General features: G+C 43.0%; 1 protein-coding gene and 1 long non-coding RNA gene across 4 annotated transcripts in view; one reads left to right on the forward strand and one right to left on the reverse strand.

The window, feature by feature from the left end:
• The window catches only part of USP40 (ubiquitin specific peptidase 40), a 93,361-nt gene extending 73,126 nt beyond the window's left edge, over positions 1–20,235 (forward strand). The window contains exons 23-33 of one of the 3 annotated variants that reach the window (XR_005780481.1): positions 3,442–3,509; positions 6,931–7,005; positions 7,122–7,227; positions 8,935–9,029; positions 9,666–9,784; positions 11,461–11,526; positions 11,611–11,821; positions 12,059–12,154; positions 12,238–12,332; positions 17,013–17,172; positions 20,113–20,201. Coding sequence is in view for 2 of the 3 variants with exons in the window: in XM_040440158.1 (XP_040296092.1) it covers positions 3,442–3,509; positions 6,931–7,005; positions 7,122–7,227; positions 8,935–9,029; positions 9,666–9,784; positions 11,461–11,526; positions 11,611–11,821; positions 12,059–12,154; positions 12,251–12,332; positions 17,013–17,172; positions 20,113–20,149 (1,115 nt within the window). In the remaining variant the exon portion in view is untranslated. Of the gene's footprint in view, positions 1–3,441; positions 3,510–6,930; positions 7,006–7,121; positions 7,228–8,934; positions 9,030–9,665; positions 9,785–11,460; positions 11,527–11,610; positions 11,822–12,058; positions 12,155–12,237; positions 12,333–17,012; positions 18,341–20,112 lie in introns of those variants that run through there. The other 2 variants (XM_040440158.1, XM_040440159.1) reach the window with 2 other exon arrangements.
• LOC121007889 lies at positions 794–20,237 on the reverse strand. Its single transcript, XR_005780482.1, has 4 exons — positions 19,806–20,237; positions 17,166–17,170; positions 10,690–10,698; positions 794–804 (listed from the first exon to the last, which is right to left on the reverse strand). It is a non-coding gene; the product is annotated as an uncharacterized LOC121007889 (long non-coding RNA).
• Between the last annotated feature and the right edge of the window lie 1,502 nt (positions 20,238–21,739).

Raw genomic sequence — 21,739 nt, forward strand, 5'->3', positions numbered from 1 at the left:
CTTTGTGTAACACATCACTTGGGGATTATTTGCAGGTGCCTATTACCCGCCCGACTTATTCAACCATTGTAACCGGAGATTGTTCTGGTGGCAGCTTATTACTAGTTTTATCTACCCCATCTATAGCGGCTATTAGAATTAATATAAGATTGTTCATATTTTGTTTGTAGGCCTATTTTAGATATTGGATTCATTGATTGTATTTTATGATATTGCTATTATTTGTTTTACTCTGATTAAATATTATGAACAAATTACTCGGTGGTTCTGGATATTAGAGTGCCCATCTACTATTGTTATAAAGATTCTACAGTCCAAATCACAAGAAAAGTTCTGGTCTATAGTACAGGCTGTAAAGATCTTGGCTTTTTATTTAGATGAATTCATTATTTAATTGAATGCATGTGAATCTACATTTTAAAGGCTAAGGAAACCGTAAAGGGTTTCTGTCACCACAATTTTTGCTATTAAACAGGCTGACATTATACATGTGCAAATGTCACCTGAACTTAACTCTGCTATTCTTTTTTTTTTTTTTCAGTGTGCCCCCGTTTTGTGTGCAATTATAACTTTTATTATATGCAAATTAGCCTCTATGAGCAGGTGGGGCGTTGCACCTGCTCCTAGAGGCTCGGTTCTCCCACCCCATGTCACGCTCTTCTACTCTTGATTGACAGGGCCAGGCCAGCGTTGGTCTCCTGCCGGCCCTGTCTGCCGGGGAAATCTCGTCTGCGTCGTCCCATTCAGTATTCGGCGAAGGCACAGTGAAGGAAGGACGCTCGCCGGCTGCCTCACTCACTGCGCCTGCGCCGAATACTGAATGGGACGATGCAGATGCGAGATTTCCCCTGCAGACAGGGCTGGCAGGAGGAGACCAACGCTGGCCTGGCGCCCTGTCAATCAAGAGTAGAAGAGCGTGACATGAGGTGGGAGAACCGAGCCTCTAGGAGCAGGTGCAACGCAATCTCCCCCCCCCCCCCCCCCTACTCCTAGAGGCTAATTTGCATATAATAAAAGTTATAATTGCATAAGAATGGGGGCACACTGAAAAAAAAGAAGAGTTTTTTTAAAATCATTGGATTATACTCATTTTGGGCATAAATCAGTTTTGAATTGGTCTTACTCTTTATTAAAATTTTTCTGCCATTTTTGAAATACAGGGTTTAAAAATCAGTCTTTTTGCAGAGTATATGACTTCTTAGTCCCGTCAGCTGACAGCTCATGTAAGGCTTAATCTCTGAACTCCTGACCTCTTATTATAGCTAAACTTTTATCAAAGCAATAAGAATATGGCTTAAATGAGTGTTTATGAAGTCAGGAGATCAGAGATAACGCTTCACATGAGATGTCAGCTAAGGGGACTGAGAAGTGAAATAAAGACTAATGTTTTTTAGCCCAAAATGAGTAAAATGCAATAATAATCACTTTCCTCAAAGGTGTCCATAACCTTTAACCTTTTATAATGTTCTCTTTTGTGAATATCAAACATTTAAGAACTGAATATATGTAAAGGCGTTGTGCAAGATTTTGACACTGGTGGCCTGTCCTCAGGATGTAACTAATAATATCAGATTGGCAGGGATCCAACACCTCACCCCTCTGCCAATCAGCTGTTGCCTTGTAACTTTGGCACCGTCCCTATACAGCTGCGTCCATTGTGTAGCGTACAGAGCTGGTTACTGCAGCAATGCTCCCATTCTCTTCAAATCACATGCACCACATGTATTGCTAACTAACGTGGCTTCATAAGGGATGTGTGTAAAGAATGGGAACCTGCCTTTAAATCCGATTCATTTTAGATTCATCTGTAAATATCATACACGCTGGATATGAAAGAAAAATGACGCAGATAGAAATGTCGGATGGCTACAAATCCTCTGCATGCAGTTGTGTCTCGGGCAGTATGTAAATGATTACAGGTGTGGAGTGCATAAAGGTGCTTCCCCGCTGCCCTATACCAAGGTTCTCATAGGCTACTTTTGAGTAGTGCACCTCTTGGTGAGAGATCATGGACTGCTAGACATGCCTGTATGGCACACTCAAAGACGTTTTGCCCAGTTGGCAGACTCTCAGTGTGGGCACATCATTGGACTGAGAGAAGCAGGATGGTGATTTCAAAATATTGCCCACCATCTAGACCAGGCATGCTCAACCTGCGGCCCTCCAGCTGTTGTAAAACTACAACTCCCACAATGCCCGGCTGTAGGCTGTTCGGGCATGCTGGGAGTTGTTTTGCAAAAGCTGGAGGGCCGCAGGTTGAGCATGCCTGATCTAGACCGTTGTGACATAGCTTTTAGGAGCGGTGGCTCTGGACAGCCCAGACAGACCACCAGTACAGGGGGATCATTTGATCTGGCAAGCATCAGCAGCTCCCACAGTTTTGTTGTCCACAAGACACAGGCAGCACCTTCATTACACACCCCTGGCTCAGCCTGGACCATTTCCAAACCCTTAGTAGAAGGATATTTGGTGTTATGGCGCCCATTCCGTGTCCCGCCATTGACAGACTGTTGCCATCATTTGCAGTGGTGTCTTGACCAAGAAACCTGGACTGCTACAGACTGGAGCCAGATCATCTTTAGCAATGGATCCAGGTTCTGTTTATGATCCCACAATGGTTGTATTCGAGCATGGAGGTGTCGTGGTGAGCCCTTCAATCCTGCTGTGATGTGACACACTGCTGGTGCGGGGGCCATCACATGTGACAGTCGGTCACCCCTAGCAGTGATACAAGGGACACTAACAGCTCAGTGATATGTGCAGGGCACCCTGCAGCCACAGATGTTCCTCTCATGACGGGCCTTCCAGCAGGATTATTGTCACCCACACAGAACATGGGTTTCCCAGGAATGTCTTCGCCACATTGGAAAACTTCCTTGGCCTGCCCGCTCGCCAGGTTTATTGCCAATTGAGCATTTATGGGATTACCTTGGACACCAGCATCGGCAACCTACAAGTGTGCGGGATCTACAGGCTCTGCTTCAACATCTGTGGGCAAATATGTAGCAGGACACCATACAGAACCTGTATACCTCCATGCCCAACCATATCTCATCTTGTATCCAGGCTAAAGGCGGCCCAACAGGGTCCTAGAGCCTCTTTTCAATTGTACAATTTTCCCCAATAAACGTATCCTTTCCCTCTAATATTGTAATCACATAAATCATCATTACATTCACACATAGAAAGTTTTATATACGGTGTACACTTTGTCTGTTTGCCTTCTCTGTCCTAAAGGTAGGCCATGAATATCAAAATCCTGGCCAGCCCTTTAATATGTTCTATTTAGTGACTATACAGTATGGTTTCACAGTACTACATACATGCATTTATTAATATGACATGAGTAATTTGAATAATACCTTTCTAATAGCACTTATTAATGTCTTGAAATTCAGAACCATAATTCAGTTCAGACTTGATATGAGCCTTTTTTATTAGGTGATGCTGGTTGGCACCTAAGAAGGATGGACTGGTGCTATGAAGCTGGAGATGCTCTGACTGAAGAGGTAATAATGGCACCAAGTGATGTTTTTAGTATATATTCTGGCATCACCTCTTTTTTCACTTTTGTATATTCTTCCTTTTAGGAACTTGATTGCGATGGCGGCACAATTAGACTTTGCTGCAGAGAAAAACTTCAGTCTCTTGCTTGTTTCTCCTTTAAGAGGACCTGTCACCACAAACTGCGGTGCAATTTGCAGGCAGCATATATAATACAACATTATGGGAAAAGATTTAGTAAAATGTGTAATTTATACATTTATATCTCTGCTTTTTCTAACAGAAGACCACCCCTGTGAACACATCTCTGTACATGGGAGAGGTGTTATCAGTGACGGACAGCTATCTCTGTATACACACTTACACAGGGAATGCTATCAATCACTGATAACGCCTCCCCGTGTACCGCTGTCAGTGACGGACCGCTATCTCTGTAAACACACTTACACAGAGAATCCTATTAATCACTGATAATGCCTCCCCCGTGTACCGCTGTCAGTGACGGACCGCTATCTCTGTATACACACTTACACAGAGAATCCTATTAATCACTGATAATGCCTCCCCCGTGTACCGCTGTCAGTGACGGACCGCTATCTCTGTAAACACACTTACACAGAGAATCCTATCCATCACTGATAACACCTCCCCCGTGTACTGAGATCTGTTCACGGGATGGACTTCAGTTAGAAAAAGCAGAGATATAAATGTATAAATTACACATTTTACAAAATCTTTTCCCACAAAATATATATTAATCAACTTAGCTCCTCGTGCTCTATATAACGTTCTGCCTGAAGATTGCATTGCATTTTGTGGAACCAAGTCTCATTGTGCCACCATCACACTATCACCTCCATTACAGCTAAAAGTGCAGATATTTTTATTGCCCTTTTATGAAAAGTGTTACTGGTCACACTGTTAACCCAATATTTGTCAAAGGGGTTATCCCAGGAGCAGCATTTATCGCATATGCAAAGGGTTAGCGATAAATGTAGATTTGCTAGGTATCCAACCACTGGGAGCCCCAGTGATTCTTTTTTTTTTTTTTATCAATTGTCTTTTTATTGACGATTTTCCAAGAATAAACATGTACATATAATGGAAAAAAAAGAAACATGACTTTGGAGTGCATTATTCCTGATACAAAGATATATCTAAGGGCATTTGAGCATAAAAATAACATACATTATGTTTATATGCATATATATCCTTACATTGAATAAGCTTGAGAAAAAACATACGCAATGGTCATGAATGAATATTACTATAGTGCAAGCCTATAGGCTATTAAAGTAACAAAATATCTATATTTGCAATAACTATGCAGAATTATACAAAATTTACTGTAAGAAAGATTTGGACATACAAGGGGGAGTGACAAGACCAGACACATTAGGGTTAGGATAGATGGGGTAAGGTGTAAACTTTGTTAGATTGAGACATCAAACACCATGTCCCACTGCTTCCAGACTCGGTCAAATCTATCCACCGAGGCAAGCAGTGTAGCCGACATATATTCGAAGCGTCTGACTTCTAATACACTATTTATGAGTTCAGCTCGTGACGGGCAATCTGTCCTTTTCCAAAACCTTGCTAACAAACGCCTAGCAGCAGTCAAGATGTATAACATCAACCTTAGTAGGTGTTTCTTCAATGGTATGTGTGGCATATTCAGTAAATATATGTAAGGATCTAAGGGGAACCTTATTTCAAATAAGCTGTATAGGACTTCCTGCACCATAGTCCAGAATGGGGTTAGAATCTGGCATTCCCAGAAAATATGAATATGTGAACCCTCCTCCGTATTGCATCTCCAGCAACGATCCAAAATATCAGAACTAAACTTATGTAGTAATTGTGGAGTGTGGTACCAGAACATCATTATTTTGTAAGTGTTTTCCCTATGAATAGCACAAGTTGATGTCATCGCAGCTCTCTGCCAGATTATCCTCCAATCATCCACTGAAACAGGACGGCGTAAGAGCGATTCCCAACTAGACATGTACGAATGGCGGATAGATGCAGAAGAGCCCGGGAAGGAGAGGAGCACATATATTTCAGATATAAGACCCTTAGTAGACTCTGAAAGCTTACGTGTCTTCTCAAAAGACGTGGGGATAGATACCGGTTTTGAATGAAACAACGTGTTAAACAAATGCTGGATTTGCAAGTACTGATATCTAGTAACTTCCATAAGTGACCTAGAATTTCTAAGTTCATCAAATGAAAGTAATTGTAGTGTTCTATAATCAATCATATCTGCAAACCTAAACATTTTCTTGGCAAACCAAGGTTTAAAAAAGAGTACCTCTGACCCAACATTGAGAAGCGGTGTAAACAGAAAAGATGTCATGGAAGATTTCTCAGAGACCAGAGAGAAACGGTGCTTGAAATATTGCCATATTTTGTATGTATGTAGCATTGGCCCTAATAATTCTGGTAATTGAACTTGGGGAATTGGGGACCACAACAAAGAGTTAGGATGTATCGGAGCAATCCACAATTTTTCAATTTCCATCCACCTGGAATAAGCATAGAGTTTAGACCATGCCGGTAATCGTCTAAGATGTGTGGCCCAGTAATATTTGGCAATATCTGGAACTGCCAACCCCCCTTGAGATTTCAGGGGGGCCATAAGGGTACTACTAGCTATCCTATGTCTCTTCCCATTCCATATGAATTTAAATATACCAGCCTGCAATGCTCGTAGCTCCGTCTTTGGTACATGCACCGGAAGGGTCTCAAATAAGTAGAGCAGTTTTGGTAAAATAGACATTTTAACTGCCGCTATGCGGCCAAACATGGATATGGGAAGAGACATCCATTGAGCCAGCCCCAGTGATTCTGAGAATGGGTCTTCTGTGGGAGCGATGGAGAGTGGTCTCCATTCACTGCTAAAATCCACCTTCAGTGAACACAGGTTAATAGCTCACTGAGAGATCCGGTTACATGCTGCTTGTAGAAGTCTATGGAGAAGGGAGGAACAGGATCTGCTCTTCCTTGTGTGCTTTGGATGGCAGACATCATAGCAGCAAGATGTCCTTAGAAAGTAATAACTCCAGTGTCTGAGTAGGCTGCTAGAAGAACCGGGTCCCCCTAAGGGCAGGCCCGCATGTGACTGAAATGCTGCTGCAAATCTGCAGCAATAAAAGAAAGCACACCTAATGGTGCGGTATTTATTGGAGACTTCATCGCAGAAACGCTGCTGATTTTATACCGATTTCACTCTCTGCATTGCAAAAAGTAAAATCTGTGATGAAAATACACAGCATGGACGCTGTAGATTTAACATCTGTAGCACAGAACAGTGAATGAGAGTTTGCTGGTACTGTACAACCTTGCAGTGGCAAATCTGCAGCATTTCAGTCTCGTGTGAACATACCCTAATTATTATCTATTTTCCTCCTTTCTCTGTATTTTCAGGACTCTTCATTGAAAGATTTAAAAATTCGGTCCGGGGACATTTTTGTTATAACAGAAGGAAGACTTCCGCCCAAGGTCAGTGTTTGTTAGCACTCTAATATCGCAGACAGCTTTGTTCTATCCTGGACTTTCCTATCGTCCATATTACTACTGCTAAGAAAATCTCATTGTATGTGATAACTTTCTCCCAGGGCTTCCTGAAGTTAGGAATATGGCTGTACTGTACGAAGACGCAGCAAAATTCCATGAATCATGTCGTGTCTCATCCAGCCGCACTGCTGATACACCCATCTGGAGGTAGGTTCGTTAGGAATGTTTAATCTATCAAAAACTTGGCAGGGGGGGGGATTTACTAAGACTGGCATTTCATACACCAGTGCCCTGGAGTAAGATGCCACAAAGACACAGGCCCCTTACTAACTGTGTGGCATCTTCATCTGTCCATGCACCAGAATAACCAGAGCTACCATAGAACAAATTATAGTAAGGCCTCATGCACACGGCTGTTGTTTTGGTCCGCATCCGAGCCGCAGTTTTGGTGTTGCTCCGTTCCGCAAAAAAAAAATATAACCTGTTCTATTCTTGTCCGCGCTTTGCGGACAAGAATAGGCAGTTATATTAAAGGCTGTCCGTGCCGTTCTGCAAATTGCGGAACGCGCACAGACGTCATCCGTGTTTTGCGGATCCGCAATTTGTGGACCGCAAAACACACAACGGTCGTGTGCATGTAGCCTAAATCTGTAGAGCTAGGAGCCATGGGAGGTCCCGCACCTTCTGCTTAGGGGGAAAAAAGTGCCGTGAGTGGCAGGAACGTCACAACATTTTTGTCAAATTATGTTTTTGTAAAAATTTGTGTCTTCATGATGCGGATGTTTTATCACAAAGACAATGATAATTCCCCCCATGTTGTTTTTCTTTTCCTATTTTATCTCAGCAGCACTAAAACAATAGCCTTCTCTTCCTTCATCCATTTTTGTCCCATAGTCCGTTTCAAGGCTTGTCTACATGTTAGTGCCCGTACGAACACTTATCAATCATCTGCCTGAGTAAAGGCGCCGCTGATTACCCGATGAACGAGTGAAACGCTTGTTCACCAGGTAATAGGTTGGTGTGGACACCTAAATAATTTTTTGCGTGCAGCAGATCCTACCGTCTAAACAGCCTCTACTGCCGGCAAGCAATGATTCAGTATGGGGACGAGTGATGGCATTACCGATCGCTCCTCCTCCCTTCACTGATGAGCAGGCGATTGTCAGAAAGGAATGCTTCCTTCCGAAAAACTGTCTGAGAAGTGTGAAGGGGCTTTAAGACAGACCTTCCAGAGTGGGCGACCCACAGTGGAGACCATACTTGCCTGGTCCTGGCCGCTGGGTTCAGAGTCTGGCGCTCCCGGGCCGGCTTTTCCTCTCCTTGTCACTCTTAGATCAACATCTGTTGACAGGGGAAGCACGTGACTGCTGCAGCCAATAACAGGCCTCAGAGGTGACTTGCTTCCCATGGATCAGGTGCCTGGGAGCATCAGGCATCGAACCCTGCAGCGGGGAGCAGGTAAGTATGATCTCCACCGCTGGTCGGCCACTCTGCAAGGTCTGTATTACTCTTGGATAACCCCTTCAAGCTGCATTTTCTCTGACTGGGAAGCAGATTGTGGCAGATATGTCTTTGATAGAGACCGGTCAAATTAAGCCCACCCGGTAGTTGATCCACTGGCAGAGGTGTAGGGGAACATGAGAAAGGGTTGTCCAGGATTAGAAAAACATGGCTGCTTTCTTCCAGAATCCTTGCCACACGTGTCCACGGGTCATGTCTGCTACTGCACTTCAACTCCATTCAAGTAAATGAGACTGAGCTGCAATACCTCATACAACCTGTGGACAGGTGTGGCACTGTGCATTTATGACACTTTTTGGCTCACCACCTGTGAGCGGCATTACTACTACTTTTTATGCAGTGAACAACCTAATTGGGTCATTCAACAATTTGCTGTTTCTCTGCTTTTTACAGAGAATTCTCTACAGGCAGATGTGGAGTCTGAGTTCTGCTTTGTGTGCCACATAGAAATATCCAAAGATGCTTCACTACAAGACCTTAAATTTCAGGTATCTACAAGTCGGCAGCAAGTCCTTGTGTATTGCATTGTGGAGCTCACAAATAAGCTTGACTAAGGTTACTTTCACACTTGCGGCAGAGGATTCCGGCAGGCAGTTCCGTCGCTGGCAATCCGGACGCAAGCGGATGCGGATCCGTCTCACAAATGCATTGCAATAACGGATCCGTCTTTCTGGTTGTCATCCGGAAAATCAGATCTGGTATTTTTTTTTCTTCTCATTTTTAAAGGCCTGCGCATGCGCAGATCGGGAAATCGGATCCGTTTTTCCGGAACACTTGGGGCATCCGGCATTAATGCATTTTAATGGAAATTAATGCCGGATGCGACATTCTGGTAAGTGTTCAGGATTTTTGGCCGGAGAGAAAACGGTAGCATGCTGCAGTATTTTCTCCGACCAAATACTGTAAGAGGGACTGAACTGATGCATCCTGAACGGATTACTCTCCATTCAGAATGCATTAGGATAAAACTGATCAGTTCGTTTCCAGTATTGAGCCCCTGTGACGGAACTCAATACCGGAAAAGAAAAACGCTGGTGTGAAAGTACCCTTAGTGTCCATGTTGTCTTAGTATTGTGCGCTATGACTTTCAGATGTTTATCCATTTTCATACTTTCTCTGTTCAGATTATGACGTTAACAGTTTTTGATGCTCTTGGGATTCCTTCTCCTGAGTACCTTCGTGTCTGGACCTTGGACAACAAGGGTTTAGGAAAATTGCTCCGGCTAAATCACGTGCAAATCAGGTGACCTGTTCGAGCATATGCACATCAGACAAAGGGGTTTCCCATTAAGACAGTCCCTATCCATATGCCCGTGAGGGCAAATGGACATCATGGAAGATTCCTCCCCACTCAAGATCCCGCTCCATGAACCAGAACAGAAAGCTGCTCTGTAACAGGGAAGCAACCCTTTTAAGGCATCTAAAAACTGGGATTCAGCTCCTTGGGATCCCCTTTATTTCCGCTAAAGAATATTTCATTGGTGGGAGCTGAGCATGCTTGATCTCCATTTGTGGAATAAACAGTAGGACATGTTCCTGCTGCTGCAGACTAGCAGATGAGCTGATCTGAAGTGGGGGGAACTTAAGGGGGTTTTCCTAGAGGTAAATATGAATGACCTTTCCTTAGTGTAGGCCATCAATATCAGATTGGTACCGGATCCGCGCTGATACTTTTGAACTGAACTGAACTGTCTGGTGTGAACTGTTTCCAATCCGGGTGGACTCCTAGCAGGTTTAGTGCCTCAGTTCACACCCTCCTTGTTTCCTTCTCCAGGGTCACAGACTGCCGGCAATGCTGCCTCTCTGTGCACAGCCGTAGCACGAATAGTGACGTTCCACAAACGCAGATTGCGCAGAATAGACATTTATTTACTTTCAAGATTTTGCATATAAAACACCACTTCAAACCGCACAATAGCAGCTTTTACACATCGAGATAAAACTAAGAAGCCCGGGTTTCGCTCCGCTTCATCAGGGGCAAAAACACCGGGTCAGGCTTTTTAGTGAAGTTTTATGTCTATGTGTGGAAGCTGCTATTGTGCGGTTTGAAGTGGTGTTTTATATGCGAAATGTTGACCGCGATCTTGTAAGTAAATAAATGTCTATTCTGCGCAATCTGCGTTTATGGAACGTCACTATTCGTGCTACGATTGTACACTAGGACCACAACACAGAGAGGCAGCATTGCCGGCAGTCTGTGACCCTGGAGAAGGAAACAAGGAGGGTGTGAACCGAGGCACAAATCCTGCTGGTTCACACCAGACAGTTCAGTTGTTCCAAAGTATCAGCGTGGATCCGGTATTTATATTTTGTTGGACAGTGGAAACTTTGGACCTTTCCCTTTGCGGATCCAGCAGCAAAGATTATCCACGTTGCTCAGATGAGGACAAAAAACTTTTTTCCTGCTAATATCAGATTGGTGGTGGTCCGACTCCTGGGACTCCTTCTCTTAGGCCTCGTTCACACTTCAGTGTTTGGTCAGTGATTTCCATCAGTGATTTGTGAGCCAAAACCAGGTGCTGCTCTAAACACAGAACAGCAGATCTTTCCCTTCTACCTCATGTCTGTGGAGGCTCCACTTCTGGTTTTGGCTCACAAATCACTGATGGAAATCACTGACCAAACACTGAAGTGTGAACAAGGCCTTAGTATACCAAGCACAGTGCCGTACATTGTAGTGGCTATGCTTGATATTGCAGCTTAATCCCATTCACTAGAATGGGACTGAGCAGCACAAAGGCTGAGGAAGTGCTTGTGCGATCTCAGTGACCCCCTGACCGGTGGGGGAGCTAAGAGAAGGACTTCTACTGATCATTTATGGATGCCCTAGGACAGGTCATCTGTATTTAACTCTTGGAAAACTCTTTAAAAAGTTAAAAGTCTTGACCATATTAATACTACTTTCTCCATTCTTTGCAGTGACTGCAAACTAGGTTCTAACACAACACTTTGTGTGGAGCCGCTGCAGGTGGAGGAGATTCTCGGGTGAGTATTGCATTACGCAATGGAATATTAGAAGGCATATAGTATGAAATGAAAAATTCTCAAGTTTCCATCTTGATCATTTAGACCTCAAGATATACTTCTGCGGATTCAACTTTCCGTCCCAGGGGAGTGTCGATACTTCCCACCTGTGGACATCGCTTGGAATATTTCTAATGGATGCACAGCATCTGCTCTGCGTCAGAAGATTGCCACCCATTGCTCTTTGCCCGTGGACAAAGTTGAGATTGCAAAGTACTTTCCAGATAAACATGAATGGCTTCCGATATCCAGCTGGGTGAGTGTATGCGTATGTGTTTTTGAGGATATGAAAAAAAACTAGCGTTCCGGTCCATTCATACAATTGCCCACCCATTGTCAACCCATTCGTTTCATCTACAGTATACCCAATGACCATCCATATAATAATGTTTCTTCCCTTCACCATGGTTTTATCCACAACAGAAACCCAATGAGTGTTTTGTAGAGATTTAATTAGACTGCTTATGTATGTCTGAGATGTTGCCCTCCACAGACTCAGCAAGTTTCTAAGAAAAAGAAGAAAAAGAAAGCCGATAACCTGCAGGTGGCGCCATATAACCTAAAAGATGGTGACATTATTGGGGTTAAGGTGAGTTGCATCTGTGATCAGACTATTTGTATGTATAATTTTGTGGAAAGGGTTCTGGGTATTGACTTGTTGGGTTTTGGCAGAACCTTTTCTTAGATGACAGAGTGGACTTCAGCTCAGAAGCAGATTTTATTGCTAAGGAAAAGCAAAGACAGATTGCAGAGGACAAGAAGAAGAGGTAAGAGTCTGGGGCCTTTAAAGGATTTAATAATTCAAAATGTCCACCAATTTCAAAGATGCCGGAACGAAAAAAAAAATGTTATGGTATTGTACATCCGCACATACAGTGTGATACCAAACATCATTCTGACATGTCCTATCATTACAGGTTTATCAGTGTGATCACGTCAGTTTGCTAATTCCTTCTTTCAATGGAGCTGCATAAATTAGGAGAGGAGATATGTACATTATAGCCACTGCAATGGATCCTGCAAGTCAGGACTTACCTGACCCTGCAAAAATACAGTCAGGTCCATAAATATTGGGACATCGACACAATTCTAAAATTTTTGGCTCTATACACCACTACAATGGATTTGAAATTAAACAAACACAATGTACTTTAACTGCAGACCGTCAGCTTTAATTTGAGGGTATTTACATCCAAATCAGGTGAACGGTGTAGGAATTACAACAGTTTGCATACGTGCCTCCCACTTGTTAAGGGACCAAAAGTAATGGGACAGAATAATAATCATAAATCAAACTTTCACTTTTTAATACTTGGTTGCAAATCCTTTGCAGTCAATTACAGCCTGAAGTCTGGAACGCATAGACATCCCCAGACACTGGGTTTCATCCCTGGTGATGCTCTGCCAGGCCTCTACTGCAATTGTCTTCAGTTCCTGCTTGTTCTTGGGGCATTTTCCCTTCAGTTTTGTCTTCAGCAAGTGAAATGCATGCTCAATCGGATTCAGGTCAGGTGATTAACTTGGCCATTACATAACATTTCACTTCTTTCTCTTAAAAAACTCTTTGGTTTCTTTTGCAGTATGCTTTGGGTCATTGTCCATCTGCACTGTGAAGCGCCGTCCAATGAGTTCTGAAGCATTTGGCTGAATATGAGCAGATAATATTGCCTGAAACACTTCAGAATTCATCCTGCTGCTTTTGTCAGCAGTCACATCATCAATAAATACAAGAGAACCAGTTCCATTGGCAGCTATACATGCCCACGCCATGACACTACCACCACCATGCTTCACTGATGAGGTGGTATGCTTAGGATCATGAGCAGTACCTTTCCTTCTCCATACTCTCCTCTTCCCATCACTCTGGTACAAGTTGATCTTGGTCTCATCTGTCCATAGGATGTTGTTCCAGAACTGTGAAGGCTTTTTTAGATGTTGTTTGGCAAACTCTAATCTGGCCTTCCTGTTTTTGAGGCTCACCAATGGTTTACATCTTGTGGTGAACCCTCTGTATTCACTCTGGTGAAGTCTTCTCTTGATTGTTGACTTTGACACACATAGGCCCCTTTCACACGAGCGAGTTTTCCGCGCGGATGCGTTGCAGGAGGTGAACGCATTGCATCCGCACGGAATCCTGACCCATTCATTTCTATGGGGCTGTTCACATGAGCGGTGATTTTCACGCATCACTTGTGCATTGCGTGAAAATCGCAGCATGCTCCTCTTTGTGCGTTTTTCACGTAATGCAAGCCCCATAGAAATGAATGGGGTTGCGTGAAGATCGCAAGCATCCGCAAGCAAGTGCGGATGCGGTGCGATTTTCACGCATGGTTGCTAGGAGACGATCGGGATGGAGACCTGATCATTATTATTTTCCCTTTATAACATGGTTATAAGGGAAAATAATAGCATTCTGAATACAGAATGCAAAGTAAAACAGCGCTGGAGGGGTTAAAAAATAATAATAATTTAACTCACCTTAATCCACTTGATCGCGATGTCGGCATCTCCTTCTGTCCCCTTTACTGAATAGGACCTGTGGTGAGCATTAATTATAGCTCAAGGACCTTTGATGACATCACTCCGGTCATCACATGGTACGTCACATGATCTTTTACCATGGTGAATCACCATGGTAAAAGATCATGTGACGTACCATGTGATGACTGGAATGACGTCACCACAGGTCCTGTTGCTGCACAGAGATCAGATGAAGCCAGAAGGAGATGCCGGGCCGCGAACAAGTGGACTAAGGTGAGTTAAAAAAAAATATTATTTTTTTTTTAACCCCTCCAGCGATGTTTTACTATGCATTCTGTATTCAGAATGCTATTATTTTCCCTTATAACCATGTTATGAGGGAAAATAATACTATTTACAGAACACCGATCCCAAGCCCGAACTTCTGTGAAGAAATTCGGGTTTGGGTACCAAACACGCGCAATTTTTCTCACGCAAGTGCAAAACGCATTACAATGTTTTGCACTCGCGCGGAAAAATCGCGGGTGTTCCCGCAACGCACCCGCACATTTTCCCGCAACGCCCGTGTGAAAGAGGCCATACACCTTCCTCCTGGAGAGTGTTCTTGATCTGGCCAACTGTTGTGAAGGGTGTTTTCGTCCCCAGGGAAAGAATTCTTCGGTCATCCACCACAGTTGTTTTCCGTGGTCTTCCGGGTCTTTTGGTGTGGCTGAGCTCACCGATGCGTTCCTTCTTTTTAAGAATGTTCCAAACAGTTGTTTTGGCCACGCCTAATGTTTTTGCTATCTCTCTGATGGGTTTGTTGTGTTTTTTTCAGCCTAATGATGGCTTGCTTCACTGATAGTGACAGCAATTTGGATCTCATCTTGAGAGTTGACAGCAACAGATTCCAAATGCAAATAGAACACTTGTAATGAACTCTGGACCTTTTATCTGCTCATTGTAATTGGGATAATGAGGGAATAACACACACCTGGCCATGGAACAGCTGAGAAGCCAATTGTCCCATTACTTTTGGTTCCTTAACAAGCGGGAGGCACATATGCAAACTGTTGTAATTCCTACACCGTTCACCTGATTTAGATGTAAATACCCTCAAATTAAAGCTGATAGTCTGCAGTTAAAGCACATTTTGTTCGTTTCATTTCAAATCCATTGTGGTGGTGTATAGAGCCAAAAATGTTAGAATTGTGTCGATGTCCTAATATTTATGGACCTGACTGTATATTGTAGTCCCCAAAACCTCTAAAAGTGCACAGAGTAGCTCTTCTGTATCCAGCTCCTCTCCCCTTTCTCCACAAACATCATTAGGGTCCATTCAAACATCTGCATGAATGGGTCCTCATCCATTGCGCAATTTTTGCAGAATGGGTGCAATCCCATTCATTTCAATGGGGCTGCAAAAGATTCGGACAGCACACCATGGGAGGAGGGGTGTTTAGACGTCGGTAGGCGTCACATAGCGGTGCTCATACTGAAAAAGCCCGCCTCCTGGTGCTAGAAATTGCCTGCCAGCAAAGGAATAAAAGTATGATTTTATCAACAACCGTAGCGCCGACAGTGAGGACAAATGTATTGTTTTAAACTGCAGGATCACCCCTACCAGGCTATGTGTCTGGTTTAATAGGGGTGATCTGGCATTTTTTATTTATTTTAGGATTGCATTTTTATTATTTTGGGTTAAAAATCTTTTTTTCACTTGGTCTTTATTAAAAATGTTCAGCTGTTTTTATGATACAGGGGTTATAAATCATTCTGTTTGCAAAGTATCACTTCTCAGTCCCTTCAGCTGGCAGCACATGTGAAGCTTTATCTCTGACCTCCTGACCTCATAAACACTCATTTAAGCCATATTCGTATCCATATTTCGCATCCAATTTGAGTTTAGCTATAATGAGTATTTATGAGATCAGGAGATCAGAGATAAGACTTCACATGAGCCGTCAACTGATGGGACTGAGAGGTGATACTCTGCACATAGACTGATTTCTAACCCCTATAACTCAAAAACAGCTGAACATTTTCTATGTACACCAGGAATGACCAACCTGCGTCCCTCCAGCTGTTGCAAAACTACAAGTTCCATCATGCCTGGACAGCCTACAGCTATTAGCTTGCTGGGAGTTGTAGTTTTGCAACAGTCTCAGGTTGGAAAAAATTATTTTTTTCATGAGTAAAATGCAATCGTTAAAAAATAAAATGCCCCGAAGGTGTCCATAGCCTTTACAGGGCTTCTGTCACCCCACTAAACTCATATTTTTTTTTTTTTTGTACTTATAATCCCTATCCTGCGATATATCTATACATTATGTTATTAATCATTTTCGTTCAGTAGATATTTCAAAAAACATACTTTTATAATATGCTAATTACCTGTCTACCAGCAAGTAGGGCGTCTACTTGCTGGTAGCGGCCACAAAAAACCGCCCCCTCCTCCTGTTGATTGAGAGGGCCAGCCGCGATCTCCTCCTCCGACTGGCCCTGTCAGCATTTCAAAAATCGTGCGCCTGCGCCGATGACGTCTTCTCTTTCGGTGACGTCATCGGCGCAGGCGCACTGAGGGAGTGCTGAGGAGACGAGCCTCCTTATCTCAGAGCGCCTGCGCCGAATCAACACAGGCGCGCGATTTTTGAAATGCTGACAGGGCCAGTCGGAGGAGGAGATCGCGGCTGGCCCTGTCAATCAACAGGAGGAGGGGGGCGTTTTTTTGCGGCTGCTACCAGCAAGTAGACGCCCTACTTGCTGATAGACAGGTAATTAGCATATTATAAAAGTACTTTTTTGACATATCTACTGAACGAAAATGATTAATAACATAATGTATAGATATATTGCAGGATAGGGATTATAAGTACACAAAAAAAAAAAAGAGTTTAGTGGGGTGACAGAAGCCCTTTAACGTTTTTAGTAGACCTTCTTAATAATTGCCAAGATTTCCACTTCTATTTTCCCTTTCTCTTTCACAGTTCAGCACTTTGCAGTGAAAAAGTTCGTCCAAGTGTGCGGAAGACGGAAGCATCTCTATCCATCCGAGTGGGAGTATTCAGATAACAAAGACTTGCTCCAGAGCTTGGGGCAAACAGTCTGGGATACGGTTTCCCTTTTTCTCAGGGATAGACATACACTGTCAGTGGAAGGCAGTGTGATTTGTGGTATCTAGGTCTCTCTTCCCCTGGAGGTCGTGATCTCTATTTGCTGTAGACCAGTGCTTGTCACAGAACTCTTCTGCAAACCGTCAGGGACATTTTTTTCCTCTGTGGATGTGCCTTCTCTTTTCTCATCATCTCCAAATTACTTGTCACGGTTCTTGTCCGGTTGCTGCTCTTGGGTGAAAAGAGAAAAGCACATTGCTGTATTCATCAGCTCTCATTCACTGTGGCTTCTCGTGATGGTTCCATTCATTCTAGGTTTGCTCGGTGAAGGTTTACATTCCTGCTGGGGGGAATAAGCTGCTCTTAATCGTGGTAAACTGCACCCTGTTATTGGATTGGAATTTTAAGGGCTTGTTAAGACACTTGCAGGCTTGGAGATCTTGTTGCATAGGGTAGGTAACATGTAAAACGAGTCGTCTTTTACAGCGCAGCTGATATCTGTTGGTTTTATAAGTCACCCATAAGAATTTCCTTAATGTGCCTTTATCTGGTTAGCTGTCCCTTCCACCCTGCTGCAGACATTAGTGACCTGTCTTTGTCAGATTGCTACCATGTTGTACTATTCTGTGTCCCACAGAAGGTTTATGAAAAAGAGACAATCTAAAAAACTGTTATTTCTGTATTATGGGATTGATGCGGATAATAGCACTGATGATATGCAGGTTGAGTGTTTCCTCGTGTAAGACTCGTTAGGGTTCTGAAATGGTGGATTTTGAGCTTATTGGTTCCCAAAGTAGAAGCCTTTTTCAGACTCCTCTCACTACATTAAATGGAATCTGTCAGCAGATTTGTACCTATGACACTGGCTGACCTGTTACATGTGCACTTGGCAGCTGAAGGCATCTGTGTTTGTCCCATGTTCATATGTGTCCGCATTGCTGAGAAAAAATATTTTTTATTATATGCAAATGAGCCTCTTGGAGCAACGGGGGCGTTACTATTACACCTAAAGGCTCTGCTCTCTCTGCAACTGCCGAGCCCTCTGCACTTTGATTGACAGGACTAGGCAGTGGAAACATCATCACATCTGACCCTGTCAATCACAGTGGAGAGGACTCAGCAGTTGCAGAGATAGAGCCTCTAGGTGTAACGGTAACGCCCCCATTGCTCCAAGAGGCTCATTTGCATTTATTTAAACACCATTTTTCTCAGCAATGCGGACACATATGAACATGGGACCAACACAGATGCCTTCAGCTGCCAAGCGCACATGTAACAGGTCAGCCAGTGTCATAGGGACAAATCTGCTGACAGATGCCCTTTAAACATTTTTGCACAGGGTGGCTGAGCAGTGAGTGAGCTCCAACCTGCCTGCAGACAAACACTGGGTGAATGATGATCCTCATCTCTTGGCCAAAGTAGAGAATGGTTTTTAAAAGACCCCATACACATTAGTGCATTGTTGGCTAGATGGCCGTTTACACACACAGATCTTTTGTTATACACATCAACTATTGGTCTGATTGGACAGAAATTGGTCAGATAATCTGTTGGTGTAATACAGGCTTAAGAAGTAGGAACAGCCTCTTTACCATTATAAACAACCTTCTATAATGCTGTGATTTTTATTTTATTTTATTTTTTGTTCATTGCTTTTTGCCAAGACTATACTTCCCAGTATGTGAATCGCCAGAGAAGTCCTGTTTGGACTGGTGGATGATTTTTTTAAGGCTACTTTCACACTTGCGGCAGAGTGATCCGGCAAGCAGTTCCATCGCCGGAACTGCCTGCCGGATCCAGCAAAACGTATGCCAACTGATGGCATTTGTAAGACTGATCAGGATCCTGATCAGTCTTAAAAAAACCTGATCAGTTAGAAAAAATGCATTGAAATGCCGGATCTGTCTTTCCAGTGTCATCCAGCATGCACAGACCGGAAAGGACGGATCCGGCATTCCGGTATTTTGAATGCCGGATCCAGCACTAATACATTCCTATGGAAAGAAATGGCGGATCCGGCATTCAGGCAAGTGTTAATTTTTTTTGGCCGGAGATAAAACCGTAGCATGCTGCAGTTTTTATCTTTTGCCTGATCAGTCAAAAAGACTGAAATGAAGACATCCTGATGCATCCTGAACGGATTACTCTCCATTCAGAATGCATGGGGATATGCCTGATCAGTTCTTTTCCGGTATTGAGCCCTTTTGACAGAACTCTGTGCCGGAAAAGAAAAACGCTAGTGTGAAAGTACCCTAAGATTAGCACCATGCAGCTCTGGATGAGAGTAGGCCATATAACATGCTAACACTCGAGCCATGCAAAATACGATTGGTGTTCAGGCTAGAGCTTAAACTTTGGGTGAACTTCCCTTATTCTAGGCAACGATCAGGACATTTCTCCATAGAAATACTAGCTGCATTAAAGGATTTTCCTACTTTAGACTACTTTACTTAACAGTGCAGACCATAGTATCTGACTTATAAAGGAGGCTTCCCAGCATAAGCTTTGCTAGCATATCAACGTAGGGCTATGGCCTTGTGGCTCTGTTTTGAAAAAGAGAAAAAGCTGTAGCCCTTGGTATATATCAGTATGGTATCAATGCTTATGGGGGTAGAACCCCAAAGAAACAATGATGAGCATAAGGGCTCATTCACACGATCAGGAAACATTATCTGACCGCTGGTGCGTTGTATTGTACTGTACTCAATCATCGTGTGAGTACAGTAGCATAGACCAGTGGTCACATAGGAACTCTGCATCGGAAATGGCTGTAATGCTGTGAGTTTGGGTCAGAGGAGCCGGCGTCTGTCCAGGAGATGTCCAGCGTGGCGCTGGTCGTGTTTCCCAGATGGAGCGCGGTCGTGTGCATGAGCCCTAAATTAAAGGATCATTAAGTTACACTTCACTCTGGATTCATTTCTAAGGCAATTCCATTACTAGGAGTGTGTCTGAATTTATATTTAAACCCACATAGGAAAGCTGGAGATGACGGCATGACCAGATGTAACTGATGTCTGCAAGTGGAAAGACCCTTTTCAATAGGAGCAATATACTGTATGTCTGGGAGGTGTAAAAAAACTGACCATTTCAGTTAAGAGATTGGAAAATAAACTTTTTCTCTGTGATAAATGTCACGTGTCTATCATTTTTCTCTTCCATAGCTTAAAGGGATTCAAAAGTTTACATGAAGTATGGCTAATCTACCTGCAAGTGTTTGTATACCCGTTATCATTTTTTCTGATTGACAATAAATGTTAGCCTCCTCAATAATTAAATATATCTTTAAATCAACTCTGAATTGACTGTTCTCCCTTGGTTTAAAAGGTAAGAATGCTGACTACCTGCAGTTACCACTAGAGGGAGCAAAGCACTTACTGCATACTTATGCCCTGAACTCCATTATTGTACTAAGCTCCCTTTAGTGGCAGTTTCAGGTAGTGAAAAGGATTATCTTTAAAACCCATGTCTATGGAGACTATCTGATCTCTGTTCCAGAAAAACAAACATCCCTGTAAAGAAAACAATCCATGCAGCATGTTTTAACCTAAAAATATTAAGTAAGGAGGAGTTTCACTTTAGAAAAGCAATTTTCAAATATGCTATCAGAACATTGTGATATTTGGTCCGGTGGTACCTTGTCAATATATAAAAATTATAATCCCCTTTTTGTGTCTGGTTTGATCTAATTCCCCCCAGACCTCCCCTCTGTGTCCCTTTGGTAATCGTTGTCAAATGTTATATTATATTATCTATCTTATGTTTGATTCTGGTTGAAATAATATACAGAATGGAATAATACATTTTAAACATGCGACTTCCTGTTATTTCAACATCATTATGATTGGAAACTAACTTTACAGCCTCACTGAATCTTCTAAATCGCATGGTGGAACGCTATTTGCGTTCCAGAGTGACTTCCGGTTTTCGGAACAGCATTATATGTGTCACTTCCGGTTTTATACATCATTTCCGGTCTGTGGAACGCATATGCGTTCCAAATCGGCGTTTACATGCTTTCTCAATGGATTTATCAATTGTGAGGTATCTTATGACTGTACAATGTGTCTCTCTCCAAATGTGGTATCACCAAGCCTACGGGGCATGCTATATATACTGGGAGAGATTACTTTGAATATCAATTTTCATCTATTCTGGGAACTAGACTGTCTAAGAGGGGAGGGATTAAAATGGAGGTGGACACTTTATAAGGCGCTGATTTTGATCAGGACTTAGGGACACCGGTCATCTATAGCCTACATCTGGGCTTCTATTCCTGGAGGGTCTCGATTGAGGGACGCCAAATTTTAAAAATCTCTATTATGAGACACTGTTGTTGGAGTATTGATCTCCACTTCCCCTGACGAACCAGTCAGAAGCTATACTGACTGGGGAAACGTAACGTTGGGATCTGTGTTTTTGTATTTGTATGTGTTTTTCTAGTGTGTCTGTCATGTCATATATTTTTGGTCAATTAGGATAGGGTGATATAGGGAGAGCTAGTCTAGGCACGAGGACGGGGAACCTCTACCTTCAAGGGGTGTCCCAGGGCTGAGTCTGTTTAGGGTCACGAAGGGATTTTTGTAGGATAGGATTGTCTCTCC

The sequence above is a fragment of the Bufo bufo genome, chromosome 7, assembly GCF_905171765.1.
Source record: "Bufo bufo chromosome 7, aBufBuf1.1, whole genome shotgun sequence".
In the NCBI taxonomy this organism is placed as follows: Eukaryota; Metazoa; Chordata; class Amphibia; order Anura; family Bufonidae; genus Bufo; species Bufo bufo.